The sequence below is a fragment of the Scardinius erythrophthalmus genome (genome assembly GCF_964197995.2).
Source record: "Scardinius erythrophthalmus genome assembly, chromosome: 9".
Classification (NCBI taxonomy): Eukaryota; Metazoa; Chordata; class Actinopteri; order Cypriniformes; family Leuciscidae; genus Scardinius; species Scardinius erythrophthalmus.
This window is the reverse complement of record NC_138229.1, coordinates 23,734,174-23,754,451: the sequence shown is the minus strand read 5'-3', so window position 1 is coordinate 23,754,451 and position 20,278 is coordinate 23,734,174. Positions and strand designations below refer to the sequence as shown.

Genomic DNA, 20,278 nt, shown 5'->3' with positions numbered 1-20,278 from the left:
ATTGCAAAATAATACGTCACCGATAATATTTTCTAGACACAAAATTAGATTAAATAACCAAACGGGTTCGGCGGACTAAATAGTAGGCTACAAATGATGATATTCAGATGAAATGTTAAAATAAGAAGAGCATAGTCATTCATTAAATGTGTTGAGATGAGACTTTGTGCCCTCTATGGTCAAGAGAAAAAAAGTATTTGAATCAAATTAATAATAGCCTACACTGCTAATAATTCGAAGGGTAAGCTACATTTCTTTAAAAAACAAACAAAATAAGGTTGAACAACATCAAAACTCAAATGTTGGGCTTGAAAGCAACTGTATCAGAATTGTACTTGTCTCTTTTATGTGCCATGTCTAAAAGCTGTGTCAACAATAATAGGATTTCCCTTGACATTTTGGAGCCTTCAATTTGCTCAGCTACAGAGAGGAAGACATACAATAGCAGGAAAACCTTTCAGACTGCCAAAGTCAATGAGTATTTTAGAGAAACAAGTAGCCTAGATATTACAGAAGAACCACGAGCTGCACAAATTATATAGAAAATACCCCCAATATTACACTCCAACTAGCATATGGCGCATTTATTCTATCGACAACGTTGCAGACTGATTAGGATTTAAAATATATATATATTTAAATTATTGCTGTAAGTCATTTTATGAATCGTTATGTCGTGGATAACGAATGAACTAAAACTAAAATCTGCTACAAAAATAAAAAGGAAGTGATCTTGTCTGTCATCAGTCAACACGAACTGGAACGGGAACTCATGTTCTCGCGATATTTAGAGATGAACGTATCGCACGTAGCCAGGCTGGAAATGCGATCTAGCTAGGTAATAATCGATTTCATTTGAATTAACGTCTATTTTTTTAAAAGAAGCTTTGAAAACCTCACGAAATCCATTCATAGTAAGTGTCATGATCACTGTGCACTATAAATAATTGCACATGTATACATTTATTCCAAGCAGATAATGGGATGTTTTGTTGTTGTTGTTGTTATCGTCTGCTAGCTCGTGCGACCGCTGGCTGTCTGCGCACGTCCCTGATTGTTTACGTTAATGAGATGTTATATTAGTTTTGTCAATGGATTGCTTAAACACTGTTATTGATCAAATGCATGCAGTCTACTTATTACTCTAAGTCTACTCTTTGTTGTTATGACGTGCACACCCACGTTAGAACTTACTACGTGCCATTCACTGAAAGTGTGCATGAGCATTCATGTTCTATATCATATTTGATCTCATTTATCTAGTCTGAAGGACCGATCCCACTGCCTCAAATCTAAGAAATCACCATGGAAGGTATGTCAATATTAGTACTGTTTTAATTTGCTGTTTCAATGTTCATGCATTGTATAGCCCAGTTTAAGGAGCACTCAATGTTCCACCAGGCTGTCAAATGTCCTGCTCGTTTTTTGGGTGCAAGAGGACCTACAACAGTCCAGAAGCACTGAATAGTCATCTTCAGGACCATCAAAAGAACACTGCCCAGTCTCTTCCAGGTATAACATCAACGTGCCTGTGACTTTTTTGATGGATGAAATGCTGTTTGTTATCATTTAATCAGTTCATTTATAGTTATGAAAAGTGTCACATCAGCAATTTGGTGTCTAATGCTCTCTCCTTTTATTCTTTAGGGAAAGCTTTCCTGTGCTCTCATATAGGATGCGATGGTTCATTCAACAACATGCAGCAGCTCATGGAACATATGAGACACCATTACAAGCCAAATTATTTTTTCCTGTGAGTTCCGCTTCGCATTTAGGCTTCCTTTCTTTATTAGTAAACTAAAGATATATTAATTTATAAATTGTTTTTAATAATTTCACTATTCTGAGAATTTTGTAAAAGGTTTTTATCAAGGTATAATGGTTAGGAGAAACAAGTTGAATATGAATATCTTATTTATTCTTATTTATAAATTTTAATAGCACATACATGTACGATTGTCGCCATGAAAATAGCCAAATAATCAGTTGTGGCATTAAAAACAAACAAACATTTCACTCTTTCTTGCCATTGTTACAGTATCAAATAAAACAACTAGCTCATTTAGCAATTTACCATAGATGCCCTCTTATCTCAAACTGTCTTAGTCGCTATTTCTTTAAAAATGTTCTCAATCTCAGCAACCAATTTACAATTTATTTAAATTTTTTTGTATAATTTGATTTGATGTTTTTTCTTTAAGTATTGATTTACTTATTTTTAATATTATGTTTCAGCTTTATGCTTCCTCATTATCATTATGTCTGTGTCCTTTAGGTGCGAGAGCTGCAGGGCCAAACTGCGTTCTTATCGCACTCTCCTCAAACACCTGCAGACCTGTGCCAAGGTTGCTAAGAACAAGGCTGCAGTAAAGATAGAGACTGGAATGGCACCTGACGCAGAGCCCGCCAGTGTTCCTCTCACTTCTGGTGACATGGAACCATCTGGACCCCTCTTATCCCAAAATGTGCCTGAGGAGATGGAGTCTATGCCATCTATGCCAACTTTGGCAACACATTCAACACTGGCAAACATGCCAGAAAACAGTGTTTTCACTAACCCAACCACTGCAGGCCCTGCAACTTTGCTCCTTGCCACTCTAAATCTCGCCTCAAACCAAAATCTTCCTTGCAAACCAGAATCCCCCTACAGCCCTTTCCCACCCACTCTGTCTCCTGTTAACCCAGCCTTCCTGCCAGATCCGGGCCTACAGCAGCAGCAGAGGTCTCCCAGGTCTGGTCCTCCCAGTCTGCCCTCTTCACCGCCCCTGCCGTCATCGCCTGGATCAAACGCAGTCTGGAGGAAGAACCAAGGTGAATGGATCTCATAAAGCTTTCCTCTGTGAGTGAGGAAAGCCGACTGAAAGCAAGTGTCATTGCTCACAATGGGTCTTATTCACTAACCATGCGTATGCACAAATTTGTGCTGGAAAACCTGAATTCATCAATAACTTTTATTTAAAAAAAAAAAGTGTAAGAACCACAAATCACACATAATCATATATATTATGTACATATATACACAATGTGTTAAGATGAAATTTTAGATATTTCATCACGCAAATGTTATGTGTATATATGTGCTGTAAAGGAAAATATGGTTTGGGTGTGTTTTATGCAAATTACTACCTTTTGGCACGCATTCGCTCATTTAGAATATTCCATATTCATTAACATTAGAAGGTTAACAACAATTCCGTGTGCACGTGTTGTAAAATTGGTGAACATTTTCCATGAGAAGTTCTCTTGTGTGCATAAGTATGAATAATCCATGCAATTATTAGTGAATGAGACCCTGTGTTCCTTAAATCATCCTACATTTTAGACCCTGTTCACCTGTGTATTTTGCAGTTTGCTCAACTGATCTCACCTGCTTATCAACAGGTGTGAGTCCTTTTGAAAGGGAATTTGTAAGTCACTTGTGGGGGAAATGCCTAAGCCTTGGCCATGGCCACTTTGAGTGAACTGTGTTTTGTCATGTTGCACTGTCCTGCCAGAACCGCCCGGGCCCCTTTTGCACAGATGGAACTCTCCAAGCAGTCAGAGTTTAAGTAGAGATGAAGTCCAGGTGAGGCACAGAGAATCCACACACACATTGCTTGAGGGAACAATCAGATCTTCCCTCAAATGATACTTTAGATGCTAGTTCTCCTCCCCTTCCCCTGCTTTAACCGGTTTTAGTGTTTCCCTGGGTGTGCACGACTAGTGCACGACTCAGTCCACTCCCATCCGATCCTAAATGCATATGTCCACGGGCTTCACTAACATGTAATGAGACATCACAGAGTCTGCTTTTAGGGCCGGTGTTCCTTTACTTCACTTTTTCCCCTTCCCATTTGTATTTTGCAAAAGTCAGGTGGTCATTTCTGGCAAGAGATGGTGCTGTGTCATAATAGTTGATCATGTGTGGAGATGTTGAGAGCACTTGCTAATCCCAACACCTTTGTGCCCATGTTCATCTGTCTAAACTGGGTTTAATGATTTTGATTGTGTGAATAATCATGCTTTTGTATATGAGCTGATGCCAGTGATCATTGGGGTTCTTTTTCCAGCTCAAGTCAATCATACAATTATCTGCTACTTTTACTGGTGAAGGTTTTCTGTTTCTGTCTACAAACATTCTCAATGAATGTATAACCATGAATATGATGATCTTTGAGTTGGTTTTGATTTTAACGACTCGCCCATTAATTAAATCTGTCAGGTCAATCCTTCAACTGCCGCATCCTGTGGGAACACACAAGAGGGCGATACAGCTGCCTACAGTGTGGCCACTGCACCCCAGACCGGGGGGAGATGACTGCTCACATTGAGGGCCAGCACAAGAACCCGGGGGGCAAAGTGAACGGTGATCCTGGTATGATTCCCTACTTCACTGTGTAATTATAAACCTTATAATGAATGCAATTCATTGGGTTAAGGCTGGAAAACACTACACGACTTTTGCACAGATTGTTTTGCCCCGATTTGCAGTCTGGACAAGTTGACCCTAGACGCCCAAAGTCAGCCAGCCTGCAGATTTTAGGCAGTCAGAGTTGACAGATTTCACAGAAAGTCATGTAGTGCGTATTGGGCACATTATTTTTTTATTTAGCTTCACTCTGATTGCATCCAGTCGGATGATATCAAACAGGAGGATGTTTTAGAAGTTTGTTGTGTTCGGAGCGACTTGAAAGTCTGGTAATGATGCGTGGTGTTTTAAAATCTGTTCAGATTTTAAGTAGTGTAGTGTATTCCGGCATTTAGTCTTTTGAAAATAATTACACAATACAGTGACATCATCTCACCAAACTGAATCTTCTGTGCGTTTTACAGATACAGAGATTGGCACTGCTTCTTTACTGGCTAAGACTTCACTGCACACTGAGAACTCAACTTATACACAACTCTAGCATGAAATGAGACACGAAACCTGATGATTGACAAATAACTTTTGTTATAGCTTTTTATATATGCAACTTAATGTTTTCATTTGACTGTCGGTGTGGACTTCAAGAATCTCTATTAGTCTGGATATTTCATAATTGGCAGCACCAAGTTCTGCATGTTTTATGCAATAACCTGAGTAATGTTGTACTATTATGTCACCTTTTTTTTAAACAGCATTCATGTTTATAAAAAGAAATCTCGGCCACTTGTTATTGTGTAATAATTAAAAACAGTTGTTTCTGTAGTGTTTACTACCTGCAAATAAAACCTGTTAGGAAATGTTTTAAAAGTGTGATGGGAGTTTATCTAATTTTAATACCTTACATGATTTTCTGTGGTGGAATTTGTTGATTTAAGTATTTAATATTCTGTTTATAAATTGTATAATTTCACTTGTGTAATGTAATTTAATGTCTTTTTATAATACTTTCTGAACTTAACGAAAGAAAGTTAATGAAAACCTTGCCGTACATTTTACAGTAAAGGGTGGAGTAACTTTATTTGCATGGTGTGTAAGCAAATAATTAAAGTAGATGGAAGATGTGGATGAGAAACACAGGTAGATAAAAGCCATTCTACTTTTATTTTAAAAACTGTCAGTGTCGCGGCCATTTGTTCAAACTGTTTAGTTTCTCCCTTCACACACTCCATCAGATGTGTAAGAGCGAGGATGCACATTCAATCTACTTCAACGCTTTTGTAAATAAACTAAACCTCCGGAACATAGGCAGCAATGGAGAACATGGTAATACGACTTTACTGACACTGCCAGACAGCCATTAGAGAGAAATACGCATGCTTTTATCATTAATGTATTTGTAGTGAAAGAAGCGAGGCCAACGTTTTTCTGAAGATGGTCAGGATGCTAACTTAGCCAGCTAGTCACTCGTACGAGGCTTAAAGCAGGAAACCCGCGAAATTACATCAGTGTTTTTTGTAAATTTAAGTCGTGACGAAAATGTGCTCACAGAAACCAATCTGTCTTTTTATAAACCTCAGCATTTGGCTTATAGGACAGATGAATTTTTGAGTTCCAACACTCAATAGCTGTCCGGCTAGTCCGGAGACTGTCTTAAAACCTAGTGAGCTGCCTACATAGGCAGCATTCGTGGGCGTCATAGGCGCGCGCGAACGTTCGAACGCTCCCATGGCCAAACCTGTCTAGCAGGGGGGCTCACTAGGTATTGAGACAGTCATCATGAGAAAATTCTTCCATTCAATTACAAATAATTACACTTAATTAATTCAACAGCATCTAACGTTTTTCAATATAACGTTATATAAAACAAATATTTTAGAAGTCTCTTGAGTACGCTAAATGCAAGACTTGACAGCTCATTAGATATGCAAAATTCCAGTGCTCTAATTGGTTTGATTTCGCTAATCATTTGCTGTACACTGCCGTCCATTTGAATCCAATTTAAATTGTTAATTATATTTCACATTATATTGGCATAAGGGTTAGTTTTAAAAGTGTTATTTAAAAAAAAAACAATTATATTCCATATATTATTACATTATATTAATATACCACGGGATTTTTATTTACCATCTTTACATAGTTCTTTCTGTCTGACTCTAAAACTATCTATCTATCTATCTATCTATCTATCTATCTATCTATCTATCTATCTATCTATCTGTCTATCTGTCTGTCTGTCTGTCTGTCTGTCTCTAAAGCTGCTTCAGTCTTAAAAAAATTAAAATGTCAAGCTTTTAAAATGTCTTCAAACTTTCTGGCCAGGCCCTTTCAAACCAACCTAAAGCCAACAAGGGAGTCTTGTCTTGTCTTGAACTTTTTTTTACCAAATTATTTGTGACATGCACTGCTTGTGTAGTTTTATATTCTGCAATAACTGGGGAAAAAAAATGCTTTAGGCATGATAGGTTGCAAACTCATTCAACATTGGCAAGGAATTTATTAACCACTGAGCTAAAGCATACAAGTCTAACATTAATTTTGTTTCCATACCAAGAAAAGCTGTAAACAATAAACCATCATGCATGTGAAGAATGTCACAGAACTGTGAGTTTCCATCTGCAGCTGTCAGAGAGAGAAAGAAGGTTGATTTCTCACAGTTATGAAGTGTAGGCCTAGATCTGACAGTAGTGTTGAGAAGTAGACCAAGAGCTCCTTTTCGTCTTTTTTAAGGTGACCTCTGAAAACAGTGAAAAGATGAGTCTTAGGGTGTGTTCACACTTGTAGTTTGGTTCGCTTGGTTCGTTTGGTCTGGACCACAATAAAAATCTTCATTTGTGTGTGTGACGGAGGGATTCCTGATTCTGTTTTGACTCCTCCACACATTTTATAAGCTCTTCACATCATATGCAGGCTACGCACAGTACAACGAGCGCATTTAGCCCAGCACACAGCATTGTTTTGGATGTTCGGTAAGTTCTGTCTCAAAATATGCAATACATCATAAAAGCAGACCCATCAGGTTATGAATGTATCCCTATGACTTTAGGTTCGTTGATAAAAATGCCAATATGAACACTAAGCGGACCAGGACTAAATGGGTTTTTTTTTTTGGTCTGGACCAAACCAATCAAGTCAACCGAACAACAAGTTTGAACATACCCTCAGTCTCACTCAGGTGTAAATGTCACTCACTGCTTAAATATTGCAATTCAACAGTGCTTATTGTTGTTGTGCACCCTTGTTCAGAATAGAAAATGGCGTTTAGTCTTCTGGTGGATGACTGTTTTTTTTCCTCTTATTTCAGTGCACCGTGCAGGTGAAACTGGAGCTGGGACACAGAGCCCAGTTAAGGAAGAAAGTCACTAACGAGGGCTTCACACATGACTGGATGGTGTTTGTTCGGGGCCCAGAGGCATGTGACATCCAGCACTTTGTGGAGAGAGTTGTCTTCCGCCTTCACGAAAGCTTCCCAAAACCCAAAAGAGGCAGGTTATATTTTGAGTCTACTTCATAACCCTGTAACTTTATACTCACAGTGATGTAGGTTAAAGGTCCCTTTCAATCAGAATTAAGGAAACGGCTGGTGTTCACACCCATATTCAGAGCCGGATTAACGCAAAGGCAAACTAGGCACGTGCCTAGGGCCCGATTGGCGGGATGGGGCCCAGACAGAGGGACAAAAAAAATAAAAAAAATTAAATGTCCTATCTACAATTTATTTCAAAATGTAGCCTATTAATCAACTAAAAATAGTGACAATGTTTATCTTAACCATAGACTGTTACATTACGTCACATTAACGCCAGCCCATGACTGTATAGAGGCGCCAGCCAGTTTAGTCCGAGGGGACGTCAGAGGCGATCAGAGGCGGTCAACGAACGCATCCATCAGGTGCTGCGAGTGCGAAGCAAAAGCAGAAATAGGCACGCAAAGAAGCACAGCTCGTAATGCAGGTCATCGATTTTGGTGTGATTGCAATGTATTTTAAATATAAACTTGTGGGATACTGTAGATCAGCGTCATTTCTGGAAAAATCATTCACCGCTTTGTGAATTTAAAAGAGCGCGCGAGCGTCATTAACGTGCCCAGACGCAACGCTTTGAATTTGCGCGTACAATCAATGAATAACATCGCGTCCAAAGCTAACTAGCAAAAAAGCTACAAAAGTAAAAGACAAGACGTTTGTATTCAAAGTTAAAAAACCAACACACTGCAACATTTTTAAATGTTTCAAATAAAGGATCTCATATCTATGGGTCTATCTTCTATATGCTGATGCTGATGATTAGATAATACCCTGACATCATAGCCTATACGAATATCAGTTTAGATTTTTTTTCCTGCTCAGTAGCGATCGTGTCTTTCTCTTCCACTTGATTTGTGTATAGCATATTTAAGGTAGCAATGCAATACATAATAACATATTACTGATATTAATAATATGACAATATCTGCAGTCAATATTGATTAAATGGGAGGGAAAAATCCTGCCCATAACGCAGAAAAATTATAAAAGCACGTTCATGTTCATCTACTGAAGTGGTATTCTGGAACTGTGAATAAACTGAATAAAACAGCAAAATAACAACAAGAACAATAACATCTTCATTAAACAAAAAAGAGATTAGCTTAGATAAAGTTTGATAGGCTACCAGTAACAAGTCTGGACCCATTACTATTTTTAATGTTTTTGAAAGAAGTTTATTATTATGCTACAAGCCTGCATTTATTTGATCAAAAATACAGAAAAAAACAGGAATATTCAGCAAGGATGTGTTAAATTTATAAAAGTGATATTGAAGACTTTTTTAAAACAACTTTTTAATAATCAAAGAATCATGAAAAAAAGTATCACATGTTATAAAATAAATATTAAGCACCATTTCTAACATTTGATAATAAATCAGAATATTATAAAGTTTTCTGAAGGATCACGTGACTCTAAATTTAGCTTTGCATCACAGAAATATATTTTAAAGTATAGCCTAGTAAAATAGAAAACCATTATTTTAAATTGTAATAATATTTCACTATATTATTTTTCTGTATTTTTGAACAAATAAATCCAGGCTTGATGAGCATAAGAGACTTCTTTCAAAAACATTACAAATAGTAATTTGTCCAAACTTATGTACTGTGTAAGTAAAAATATACTAAATTTAAAATTAAATGTTTTATAAATAAAAAGGTTAGGAATCATATTTGTTTCAAGTGTGTTTTATTGGGGGTGGGGGGCCTCCAACATGAATTTTGCCTAGGGCCTCCAAATGTCTAGATCCGGCCCTGCCCATATTCTGTTGTTTTAAATTTGCCCTTTTAGTAACTCATGCTGCTAAAATACTTTGTGTAGTTACAGCATGTGAAGTCCTAAGATCTAGTATAATACGAAAGTAATTGTATAGCAACTATATTAACTAGTATTGAAACATGACCAACCCTGGCAAAAATTACGCAATCACCACACTTCTTTTGCTACATTCTGTGTTGGATTTCCTTCTTTCCATTGTTTCAGTTGACAACTCTTGTGCCATGTCCAACTGTAAGACTGGAAAAACTGGAAGAGAGGGCAACTCTGAGAGAACAAATGAAATTAACATTTGAACTCACTCTTGTGCACCATTCGAGACGCAAGTCTCACCTCAGAATCATCCTAATCTACATCTCTTTCTCTCTTCCCCCATTCCTTCTCCCTCATGCTGAGATCACCAAAATTCTCCCAAGAATCTATATGGAATAAATATCATAAAGTATTACACATGTTTGATATCATTTGAAATGTCTCAGTGCGACTGGTACAACGGTCTCATTCCCAAAGAAGTAAACCCAAAGGCAATAAGGTATTTAAGAGTTTAGAGAGATCTTGTTAATTGCTGTGGGTGTGCCCCCATATAAATCAACTCCTGTCCCCAGTAAGTCTGGGACGGTGATTTATGCAAATTCCCACTGTGAACTCATGTTTACATTTGAAAAGATGTTTCTGCCTTGGTCTGAGTATTTAGGGAGATGCTGAAGAAGGTTTGTGGCGATTTGTAGCTCAAATTAGCCTGTGATTCTGAGAGTTAGTCCAGTCATTTTATGAAAAAAGGTTGAACAAATTGCAACAGAAGCAAACTCAACGGATTTTGAATGCTCAATATGTCCTGAGTAAGGGGGGAAAAGCCCAGAAGAATCCCATTAGGGGGAAGTTTCAAAAATGAGCATTAATACATAGAGGCAGGAAGAAGTACTTTAGAAACCAGCCTTTATTAATTTTTAAGAGATGGGGTTTGGGGCTGAGTCTGTGAGACTGTTTCTGGGGGACGAGTCTGAGGAAAGAACAGGAGACAATGGTAAGGAGAATGCAGAAGACAAAAGGTAGGTAAAATAAAAAGTGAACCCCCAGAAACAGTCCCACGGACCCAGCCCCAAACCCCATCTCTGCAATAATAATTAATAAAGGCTGGTTTCTAAAGTACTTCTTCCTGCCTCTGTGTATTAATGCTCATGGGTAGCCTAAATGGGTTCCATTCAGACCTTAACATGAAGTATTTTACTGTTATGTGTCAACAAGATTCAACAAGACATTTTCACCTGGCTCGACCCAATGTTTAGATCTGTTGTGGTATTTATGCAAATTAGCACATATGTAATTAGATTATGCAACATTTGTCCATATTAACAAACAATTTAAAAAAACTTGTAATACATTTTTTTGTTTGTCTTGATGTAAGTAATCAGCTCAGTAATTTTCATGGTGATATCTAAAGGTTACATTTTTACCCTATTCACGTAAGAAAAATAATGAATAGGCGTACGAATAGGCTATATTTGGGTCTTTTTCAAAACTTTCCACTAATGGGAATCTTTGGGGCTTTTTTTTTTTTTTTTTCCTTACTCAAGACATATTGAGTAAACAAAATCAGTTGAGTTTGCTTCTGTTGCAATTTGTTCAAGGTTGACCCCCATTTTGGCTTAAAATGACTGGACAAAGTGGCCAAGACTCTCAGCATCATGTACTCTCTAATGTCAGGTTTGCATATTTTCTCTTTAGTCCAGAGCATTTGATGTTTTGTATTTATTATCTGATTATCAACTGATTATGAAATTGGCATGATACATCAGATTAGTGAAGACTAATATTCGGCACTAATTCAAGTGTACGTGTTTTGCAAAGACAAGAAGTGAATTTCCGTTTAGGGCAGCAAACGTGCTGCTTGACCAACCTAAATATGGGTGTGTCTTAACTCTGTTTTAATTTAATGTTACTTTAGATAAGTGTACGTGGGAAACTACGGCATGGCCAATCCAAAGCTATTATAAGACAAGTAAAGTTGGTTGACTTATATCTGTAGTAGTGGCCATACCTCTACTGAAGTAAACGTTACTTTAATTTCAAGTGTATGCAATCCCGGGGGCTATACCAAAGAATCTTTGATTGTGTAAGTGTGAATGCGACCGATCTCAGGTATATAGCAATTACCTCTGTTTAGTGACCGAAGCTGGCGAGATCGTGCTGACTGAGCTGAATAATGACACTACTGTCTTCTGTAGAGCTGTTCTACAGCTGAAATTGAATTTGTTTCAATGTATCGTATTTGTATTTGTATCGTATAAAGCGCTATATAAATGTGACTTGAAGTATAAGCACTCTTTTTAACTGCTTGTCAATAGGTATTTGGGTAACACTTCATTGTAGTGTCCTTATTACCTATGTTACATGTAAATGTAATTACTGTAATAACAACAGTAAATTATGCATAATTTCATGCAGCTAAACCAATCCATAAACCTTTATATATATTAAGTGCATGTTGTTAATTAATATTACTCAGTACTTAAATGTATAATTACACTGTAACACGGACATCTTAAAATAGTGTAACTGGTATTTGCTTTAGAAATGCAAATTACAAGGTGATTCTATCATTTTTTTCTTCAACATTGTGTGATTTTTTTTTTTCTCTACTTCTTCTGGTAAACTATATGGCAAATATAATTGGTTTCTTGTATGTTTTACAAAGCCAGATTGTTCAGCTATTAACCAATTTGATTTGTGTCATATCTGTGATTTGTTTATTTGTACAAAGTAAAAAAAAATGGATATACGTCCTTTAAGTGTGGTGATTCAGTTTTTGCCAGGGGTTGTATTTAAAGGTGAAGTGTGTCCTTTTTTGATGTTTCATTCTCAAAAAGTGTTAACACTTTCTCTGGCGTGTTTTAAAAATATCTCCCTGTTTGTATGAGTGGTGTGATATGTCAACCTCTGGCTCAACCAATTGCGTGATTTTGGGGTGTGGCTACCTGATTTTAGGAGTGTTTCAGAAACCTTTTCGGAAATTTTTTATTTATTTTTTTGCAATTCCATGGTATGAGTAGTGGCAAAGAAAAGCACCCTTGACCTCATTGTAGCACGTAGTATGTACATGTAGATAGTGATTCTGGTTTCATATTTCTGTTTCAGTGTAGATTGAAAAATGTATAGCTAAACATTAACTAAGTATTTTTTTTTTTTTTTTCAGTTTGTAAAGAGCCCCCATATAAAGTGGAAGAGTCTGGCTATGCTGGTTTCCTTATGCCCATAGAGGTCTATTTCAAAAACAAGGTGAGCACATCACCCCTTATCTACAGCAGTATCTGCATTTCGTTTCTTTTGACATGAAAAACTGGTATTTCAGGAAAAGGGCATGAAAAGTCTGTCAGATTGTTGTGCTCGGTCTTTTTAAATGTGTTATATTTAAGCAATTTGTTGCCTGTATTGGAAAAACGGTGTGATAAAGAGTTTTGCAATTTGGTAAAGGTAAAGGTCACACAAGTAGGTGAACTCAGTGTTTGCACTGGGAGCTAACAGAATTGACATGAAGCTGTTGAACGGCAACAGAGAAATTGGAGAAGGTATAAATGGTAAGAAAATGTGCATTTGTATTTCACTGTAAGACTTAATTACTTTTCATATTGCTATAATTTTGTATACCGTACTTACTTCTCCAGAATTCGTAGTGGATTATTTCTGGAAGTTTGAAATTTTCTCTCGTTTCCTCTAACGTAATCTACCAAGGACCTTATATTGACTTAACTTTACTGTAAATGTTTCACACACTGCTAGATTGAGGTTCGGGTTTGATACTGACGTTCAACTCAACATATTTTTTTTAAATCTGTGAATCCTGAACATGCTTGTCTCTTCAATCACAGGAGGAGCCTAAAAAGGTGTGCTTTAATTATGATCTTTTCTTGAACCTGGAGGGAAACCCACCTGTCAATCACCTGCGCTGTGAGAAGCTTACGTTTAACAACCCCACACACGAGTTTCGGCGCAAGCTGGTCAAGGCCGGTGGGGTGAGCGGGGTTGTTTGTTCTTGCTTTTTCTGAACCTCTATAATCAGCTCTTTTTAACAGACTCTCTCTCTCTCTCTCTTTCCATTGGGGTGTTATTCTTGTCTCAGGCTATAGTTGTTCCTGAGGGAGTGGAGATGATGCCAAGGCCCAGTCCAGATTATCCAATGCTGCCGACTATTCCACTCTCTGCCTTCTCAGACCCTAAGAAGATCAAGTCCTCTCATGCAGTAAAGGTTAGTAAAAAAGTCATCCTTTGGTCAAAGAGTTAATTAAATTACTTCAAATATGATTTAAATTGTTTTCTAAATATATTTAAAGTGTTTAAGGTTGATAGTCTTGCCCCCGCCCCGGTTTCACAGACAAATTGCTTAAGATAGTCCCAGACTAAAATGCATGTTTGAGTTGTTTTAACTGAAAGCAACTTGCACCTCATTTCTTAAAACAGTGGTTCTCAACTCCAGTCCTCGGGACCCGCTGCTCTGCACATTTTGTATGTCTCTCTTATTTGACACACTCAGTTCAGTTCATGGAGTCTCTCCTAACGAGCTGATGATCTGGTTCCGGTGTGTTAAATAAGGGAGACATACAAAATGTGCAGAGCAGTGGGTCCCGAGGACTGGAGTTGAGAACCACTGTCTTAAAATGATGTCAGTGCCATTGTTTTGTCTCAAGATTTACACCAGTAATGTTTATTTTCTAGGGCACGTTTATAAAAGCTACTTGAATGCCCTAATTGAACTAAGGCCTAATCCTGGCTTAACCTAAACCCTGTCTGTGAAACTTGGCCTTAAGGTTTCATTTGAAAAATGTGCAATATTTTGCACATTTGGACAAAAAATAAAGTTTTTGCTTCAAGGGATAGTTGATTAATTACTCACCCTCATTTCATTTCAAGCCCGTAAGACTTTTGTTCATCATTGGTACACAAATGAATATATTTTTAATGAAACCTGAAAGATTTCTGTTCCATTCACCCAAAAATGTAACCCTTCAAAAAAGTTAATAAAGAGATAGTAATTAAGAGATAGTAATCAAGTATTTTGTAGAGACACGATCGCTTTATTATGATGAACAGATTTAATTTAGGCTTTTATTCACATATAAACATTGATCAGTGCACATACATAGAGCACATCAAATATGATACATACACGTAACCTCAACCGTGCTTGCTTGATGCATGAGAACCAATGTATTTGTTCTCACGTGGCACGCAAGCACCAAGCTAGAGGTCCAAGCGAGATAGAGAACTTATTTTTATTGATTCCTGCTAAAAATAAGTTATATTTCTTCCGAGTCACATCCGCAACTCCTGCTCCCACCTGCAAAATCTCACAGGTAGAGAGCTACGCAGTTTGTCCTGTTCCCACACACACATGACATGGCGCTTCAGACCTCACTTTGCTGCACTTGTCGCAGCAGGAAAAAGGAAGGTGCTTTCCGTTTCTGGCGCATACAACTGAAAAACATTGAGAATATCCAACCTTGTGCCTGTAAACCTTTTTTTTTTTTTGTGCAATAGACGAATGACATTCTGCACCTTAAAACATAAAATACATTTCCACGCACAAATCAGTACCTTCCCTCCTGCGCTCAGCAATTCAAAACTTGTTCCATGTCGTACTCAGTCGACCTCTAATTTGAGCTTTAGTTAACCATATTTGATTATTAAACCACTCGATTAAACTTTTTGAAGCATCAGAATTTTGGTGGAGTGCACTTTCAATGGAGAGATTGAAACATCTCAGCTCTCATTAAAAATATCTTCAGTTGTGTTTTGAAAATGAACAAAAATCTAATGGGTTTGGAACAACAGTGCTTATCGGGTGGTTTCCAAGCTGTTATGAGTATGCATTTAAAGAAAAGTCTTTTAAAACCTTCTTTGTAGGAGTCAAGTAAAGATGGAGGAAGTGGGAGCAGCAAAGGTCTTAAAGCCCATAAGACAACCAAAGAACACAAAGAGCGCACGCGAAAGGACTCTGAGAGCAAGGCCACGTCCCGAGAGAGCGACCGCGAGGGCAGCAAGTCCTCACGAGACCAGTCTTCGTCATCTTTTTCAAAGAAAGCCCCGGATGGCAGAGGAAAAGACGATGGGAAACCGGTACCAAAAGCAGCCTTCAAAGAGCCCAAACTTATGGTCAGAGAGTCCAAGATGGATGGCATGTCTCCAAAAGGTGGCGGAGCAGTGACAGGCGGAGGGGGTCAGCTGGACACTCGAACCCCGAGCAAGCGGCCCTCATCTGCCATGGAGTCTCCAAAGCTAAGTACCAAGAAACAGAAGAGGATGGGCTCCGAGGGCATGAAGGGGCCTGTGAGCGGAGGCTACAGCAGTAACTCTCCCCGTATTACCTCAACAACACCCTCCACGTACCCCGAGAAGAAACCCCCGAAAGATAAAGGCCACTGGCCCAAGATGAAACCAGAGGTGCAGGAAGTGAAAAGGCAGCCCGACTCTGACGAATCAAACTCTGAGGATGAAGCCTCTTCCAAATCAGAGGTATGTTTATGTTTTTTCATCAGCAGAACAGGGATTTGAATGCATTCAAATGTAATAAAGCTCAAGGATGTGTGTGTTTTTTTTTTAGCAATCGGCTCCATCCAGTCCATCAAGTTCCAGCTCCAGCTCCAGCTCTGATTCTGACTTTGAGCCACCGCAGAAGCAAGGCCAAGGTACTTGTAGTTTAATCACGAATTTTCAATTTAATGATCAGTAGTGTGTCGCTTCATTAATGATCGTTAATAATGATTGTTTCCAGGGACGCTCCGTTCTATGGTAGAGGATATGCGCTCTGAAGGCTCTGATGATGACAGCAGCTCTGAGGTTGAGACTCCCATGAAAACGACTCCACCCAATCAGGACTCTCGGTTTGTACCATGCACTTTGTGTTTGATCCAGTTTGGTCTTGTTTCAATAACTGAAATGTTTGCTAAAAAGGATACTTGACAGTAAAAATGTAGACAAAAAGGATTTTGTCCTCACTATTCACATTAATATTACCACAACCATGTTACACATTGAATCCGATTTATATTCCTTTCACAAGTTCATTATGATTTTCCCCTTTTCAGTTTAAGCATGGACAGTGAGAGTGATGGCAATGAGGAGTCCCGACCACCCAGCCAGGAAGCCCCCTCACCTCTACCCAAACTGAGCTCAGCAAACCTCAAGGTAAGATTGCATTGCGATGAACCTTCAGACTGGTTTGTGTTAGGTTTATATTTGAACTCGATTTGAAATCATTGGTGTTCTTTGTCAGATGTTAGGAAAAAAGAGCCCTGACTCTTGCACCCGTGAGAAGATGATCAAGAGGGGATACGACAAGGTAGGAAGGGTAAATAACTGAATCATACTCCTCAGTGACTGAAATTCAGATTTTTATTGCACATAAATATACAATGGAAGTTTTAAACAAGTGATCTGATTACAGGCTTATACAGAGGAGCTTGTGGACCTCCATCGCAGGCTGATGGCTCTGAGAGAGAGGAATATTTTACAGCAGGTTGTAAGAAGTTATTTCTGTATTTGAGTGCATTTTCTAAAAAAATGCTATCACCAAAACTCCATTGAAGATTGATCAGTGCCTTATTTCAGGACACATTCGAAATTATTAACTTACACTATCGTTCAAAAGTTTGGGGTCGGTAAGATTTTGTAAATGTTTTTGACAAAAGTCTATTATGCTCACCAAGGATGCATTTATTTGATCAAAAATACAGTACAACTGTTATATTGTGAAATATTTTTACAATTCAAGATAACTGTCTTCTATTTGAATGTACTATAAAATGTAATTTATTCCTGTGATGGCAAAGCTTAATTTCCAGCATCATTACGCCAGTCTTCAGAGTCACATGATCCTTCAGAAATCATTTTAATATGCAGATTTGGCATTAAAGAAACATTTCTTATTATTCCAATGCTGGAAACATGATATATTCAGAATAAATAAATAAAGTCTTACTGGCCCCAAACTTTTGAATGGTAGTGTATGTGAAAGATATAATTATTGAAGATTTTAGGTAGTCCAAAGTGCCTCTCATTGGAAAACAGCTGATTTATGTTTGGCTCATGACACTTTTGTTACCTTTCAGGAATGATTGTTGTTTGCTGATTTTGATTGACACATTACTTTGTGTCTTTTAGATTGTAAACCTCATTGAGAAGACTGGCCATTTCAACATCACAAATACGACCTTTGACTTTGACCTGTTCTCCTTGGACGAGTCAACTGTACGTAAACTCCAGAGCTACCTGGAAGCCACGTCCACATGACACAAGGAAGCTGCTCGGCCGTGATTTTTTTTAGAAGTGTGAGAGAGGCCTCCAAACTGACTGGGGGAAGAGGGAAAGGAATTGAAAGCAACATATAAATGCACAGGAAACGAACAAAAACAAAGCGAACAAACAAAAAAAAAACTTTATACTGTAATAGATATAAGCAAACAAGAGGACCAGGGGCATGAATGGGCGGCATTCAGGGTTTATCTAATAACAGCACTGCGCGTTGCACTAAGAAACAAACTGTTGGCACAATACTGTCCAAAATGGACAAGATCTCGCATAGGCACGGTGGATGAGATACCTTATTACAAGTAGGTACATTTCAAGACTGGTTTTGCACCAAAGCTGTAACAGCTTCCCTGGCTTGGGCCTTTATGCAGGGTCGATGACTGAAAGACTGTGTTCCCTCTCTACCCTGTCACTCATGTCTGCCACTCAGCACAGCGTGGTGGCATGGAAAGAGCCCAACTCGATCAAACCTTATCGGCATACTGTTTGTGTCTGCATAGCTTTGTAGCCCCATGTGTTGGATAAAGTAATACTCTCAAGCTTTGGTGATAGATGCTCCCTCGGATCAGCTAAAGGGGAAAAACTATCTGCCTTTGTAGTGCCTTTTTTAAAATGTCATGTTTTTTGATTATAATTGTTTGTGAGTCTCTCATTGGTCTTGGGATGACCAAAAATGATCCGTCAACATTTGAAATGCCTGAAATTGACATTCAAAGCCCTTTTAAAGGCGGTTTAATACCTGTCCCGAGAGAACACTTGATAAAGCCGTTCTGCATGTGTGATCTGAGAAGGTCTTGTGCATTATTCTGTTTTTTGACGGTCAACAACATGGTCAATTTGTTAAGCATTTAAAGTTCTTTTTGTAGTTTATTTAAGTAACTGTGCACTTTTTCTGGTCACTTCAGTGCTTTGTAATTATCTGATAACTATATTTATGATTACTTTCTCTTTTTTTTCTACATAATATTGACTTGCAAAAATGTACAGATTTTTGTCAATGTTTTTAAATGCATCTATTGAAGTCATATTATTGATTATTCAATCACTTGAGAGAATATGCACACAGAATGAAGGGGGAAGGGTTTGTCTGTATTCCAATGGTGCAATTGGAAAAAGAGTCTTCTGTTCACCTGAAGTATTATACAAGTGAAAATGTATTTGTGTCAGATACATATCGTCTGATGACATTGCTTTTTGAAAAGCATACCTGCTTGACATGTTATTCTTCATTGTCGATTGCCAGTTACCCTTTTTGATTCTCAGTAATGTATGGCTATAAAGTAAACAATGTTTTCAGTGAAACTTTTGTGGCAGGAGTATGTTACATCATGGGTAAATAGCAGTGATCCGTGTTTGTGCATGATTAACACATGAATTATCACTTGCAGGAATATGCTTACAACTTTCACAACCCCATATGTTTGCTTTATCAGCTATTCTCAGGAATACAGAAGATGCTCTTAATAAATCCATACAATACAAACCCATATAACGTGAAGCACAAGCTAGAAACCTCTTGTAGATCTCTTGGTTGTGCTTTCTTCTCTAGTGTAGTAGCATAGCCTTATCGGGGAATGGGTTCATTTTACAGTATTATGTAAATTTGTAAAAATGTGCATTAAACAGGTTACCGTACACTGAAGGCTGAAACTGTGGAACCATGATTAAAGCTCATTCTCCATTTAGGTTATATCAGTATGTGTGTTTATAGATTTCCTTTTTAGACGAGTCATTCCTACAATTTCTGCATTTTGGGATGAAAGAAAATGATTTAAAAAGTTGTACACTTCAATCACATGTCAATGACAAACTATAATTATTTTTAGCAACATTTTAAACACATGACTGACAAATTATTCCTCCTGTTATGAACAAATAATAACCTAATAGACTGTTACAGCACATTACATTTTTCTTAAGTACATAAAGTGGAGGTATGTGGAACGAATCAGTTGAGGGTCATTATAAGTAGTGTAATTTATGTTTATGGAGGCCATGTATAGATACTTAAAGGGATAGTTCACCCAAAAATGAATATTCTGCCATCATTTACTCACCCTCAAGTTGTTCCAAACCTGTATGAGTTGTTTTGTTCTGCTGAACACAAAAGAAGATATTTTGAAGAATGTCAGTATAACCAAACAGTTGTTGGCAGGGGTGCCACTAGCTATTTTTGACCCTATGAAAGAATATGAGGTTGGGCCCCCTACCACATCCATTCCAATAAAGGGATAGTTCACTTTGAAATTAAATTTTGGTATCTTTTAGCTTACCTCAAGGGCATCCAAGATGTAGGTGTCTTTTTTTCAGCAGTAGTTTCAATT

The 20,278-nt window shown here is 37.8% G+C and overlaps 2 protein-coding genes across 12 annotated transcripts; both read left to right on the top strand.

The window, feature by feature from the left end:
• The first annotated feature begins 745 nt into the window (after positions 1-745).
• On the top strand, positions 746-5,658 carry znf414 (zinc finger protein 414). 10 transcript variants are annotated; one of them, XR_014030785.1, is made up of 9 exons: positions 746-914; positions 1,264-1,312; positions 1,402-1,512; positions 1,648-1,753; positions 2,276-2,811; positions 3,349-3,381; positions 3,495-3,565; positions 4,202-4,354; positions 4,813-5,425. XR_014030785.1 is itself a non-coding variant. In XM_081374536.1 (7 exons), exons 2-7 carry the CDS (start codon positions 1,306-1,308, stop codon positions 4,887-4,889), a joined length of 990 nt encoding a protein of 329 aa, XP_081230662.1. In that variant the 5' UTR covers positions 746-838; positions 1,264-1,305; the 3' UTR covers positions 4,890-5,658. The 10 variants fall into 10 exon arrangements, 4 of the variants coding, with proteins under 4 accessions (XP_081230662.1, XP_081230661.1, XP_081230664.1 ...); XR_014030781.1 differs by lacking the exon at positions 3,349-3,381 and having other exon boundaries at positions 4,813-5,657; XR_014030782.1 differs by lacking the exon at positions 3,349-3,381 and having other exon boundaries at positions 746-838; positions 4,813-5,514.
• mllt1b (MLLT1 super elongation complex subunit b) lies at positions 5,554-19,648 on the top strand. 2 transcript variants are annotated; one of them, XM_081374525.1, is made up of 12 exons: positions 5,554-5,671; positions 7,653-7,833; positions 12,847-12,929; positions 13,520-13,663; positions 13,771-13,896; positions 15,552-16,160; positions 16,249-16,333; positions 16,420-16,528; positions 16,733-16,832; positions 16,921-16,986; positions 17,092-17,163; positions 17,808-19,643. In XM_081374525.1, the coding sequence occupies exons 1-12, from the start codon at positions 5,660-5,662 to the stop codon at positions 17,934-17,936; spliced, it is 1,716 nt and encodes a 571-aa protein (XP_081230651.1). In that variant the 5' UTR covers positions 5,554-5,659; the 3' UTR covers positions 17,937-19,643. The 2 variants fall into 2 exon arrangements, with proteins under 2 accessions (XP_081230651.1, XP_081230650.1); XM_081374524.1 differs by having other exon boundaries at positions 5,567-5,671; positions 16,921-16,995; positions 17,808-19,648.
• Positions 19,649-20,278: the final 630 nt, after the last annotated feature.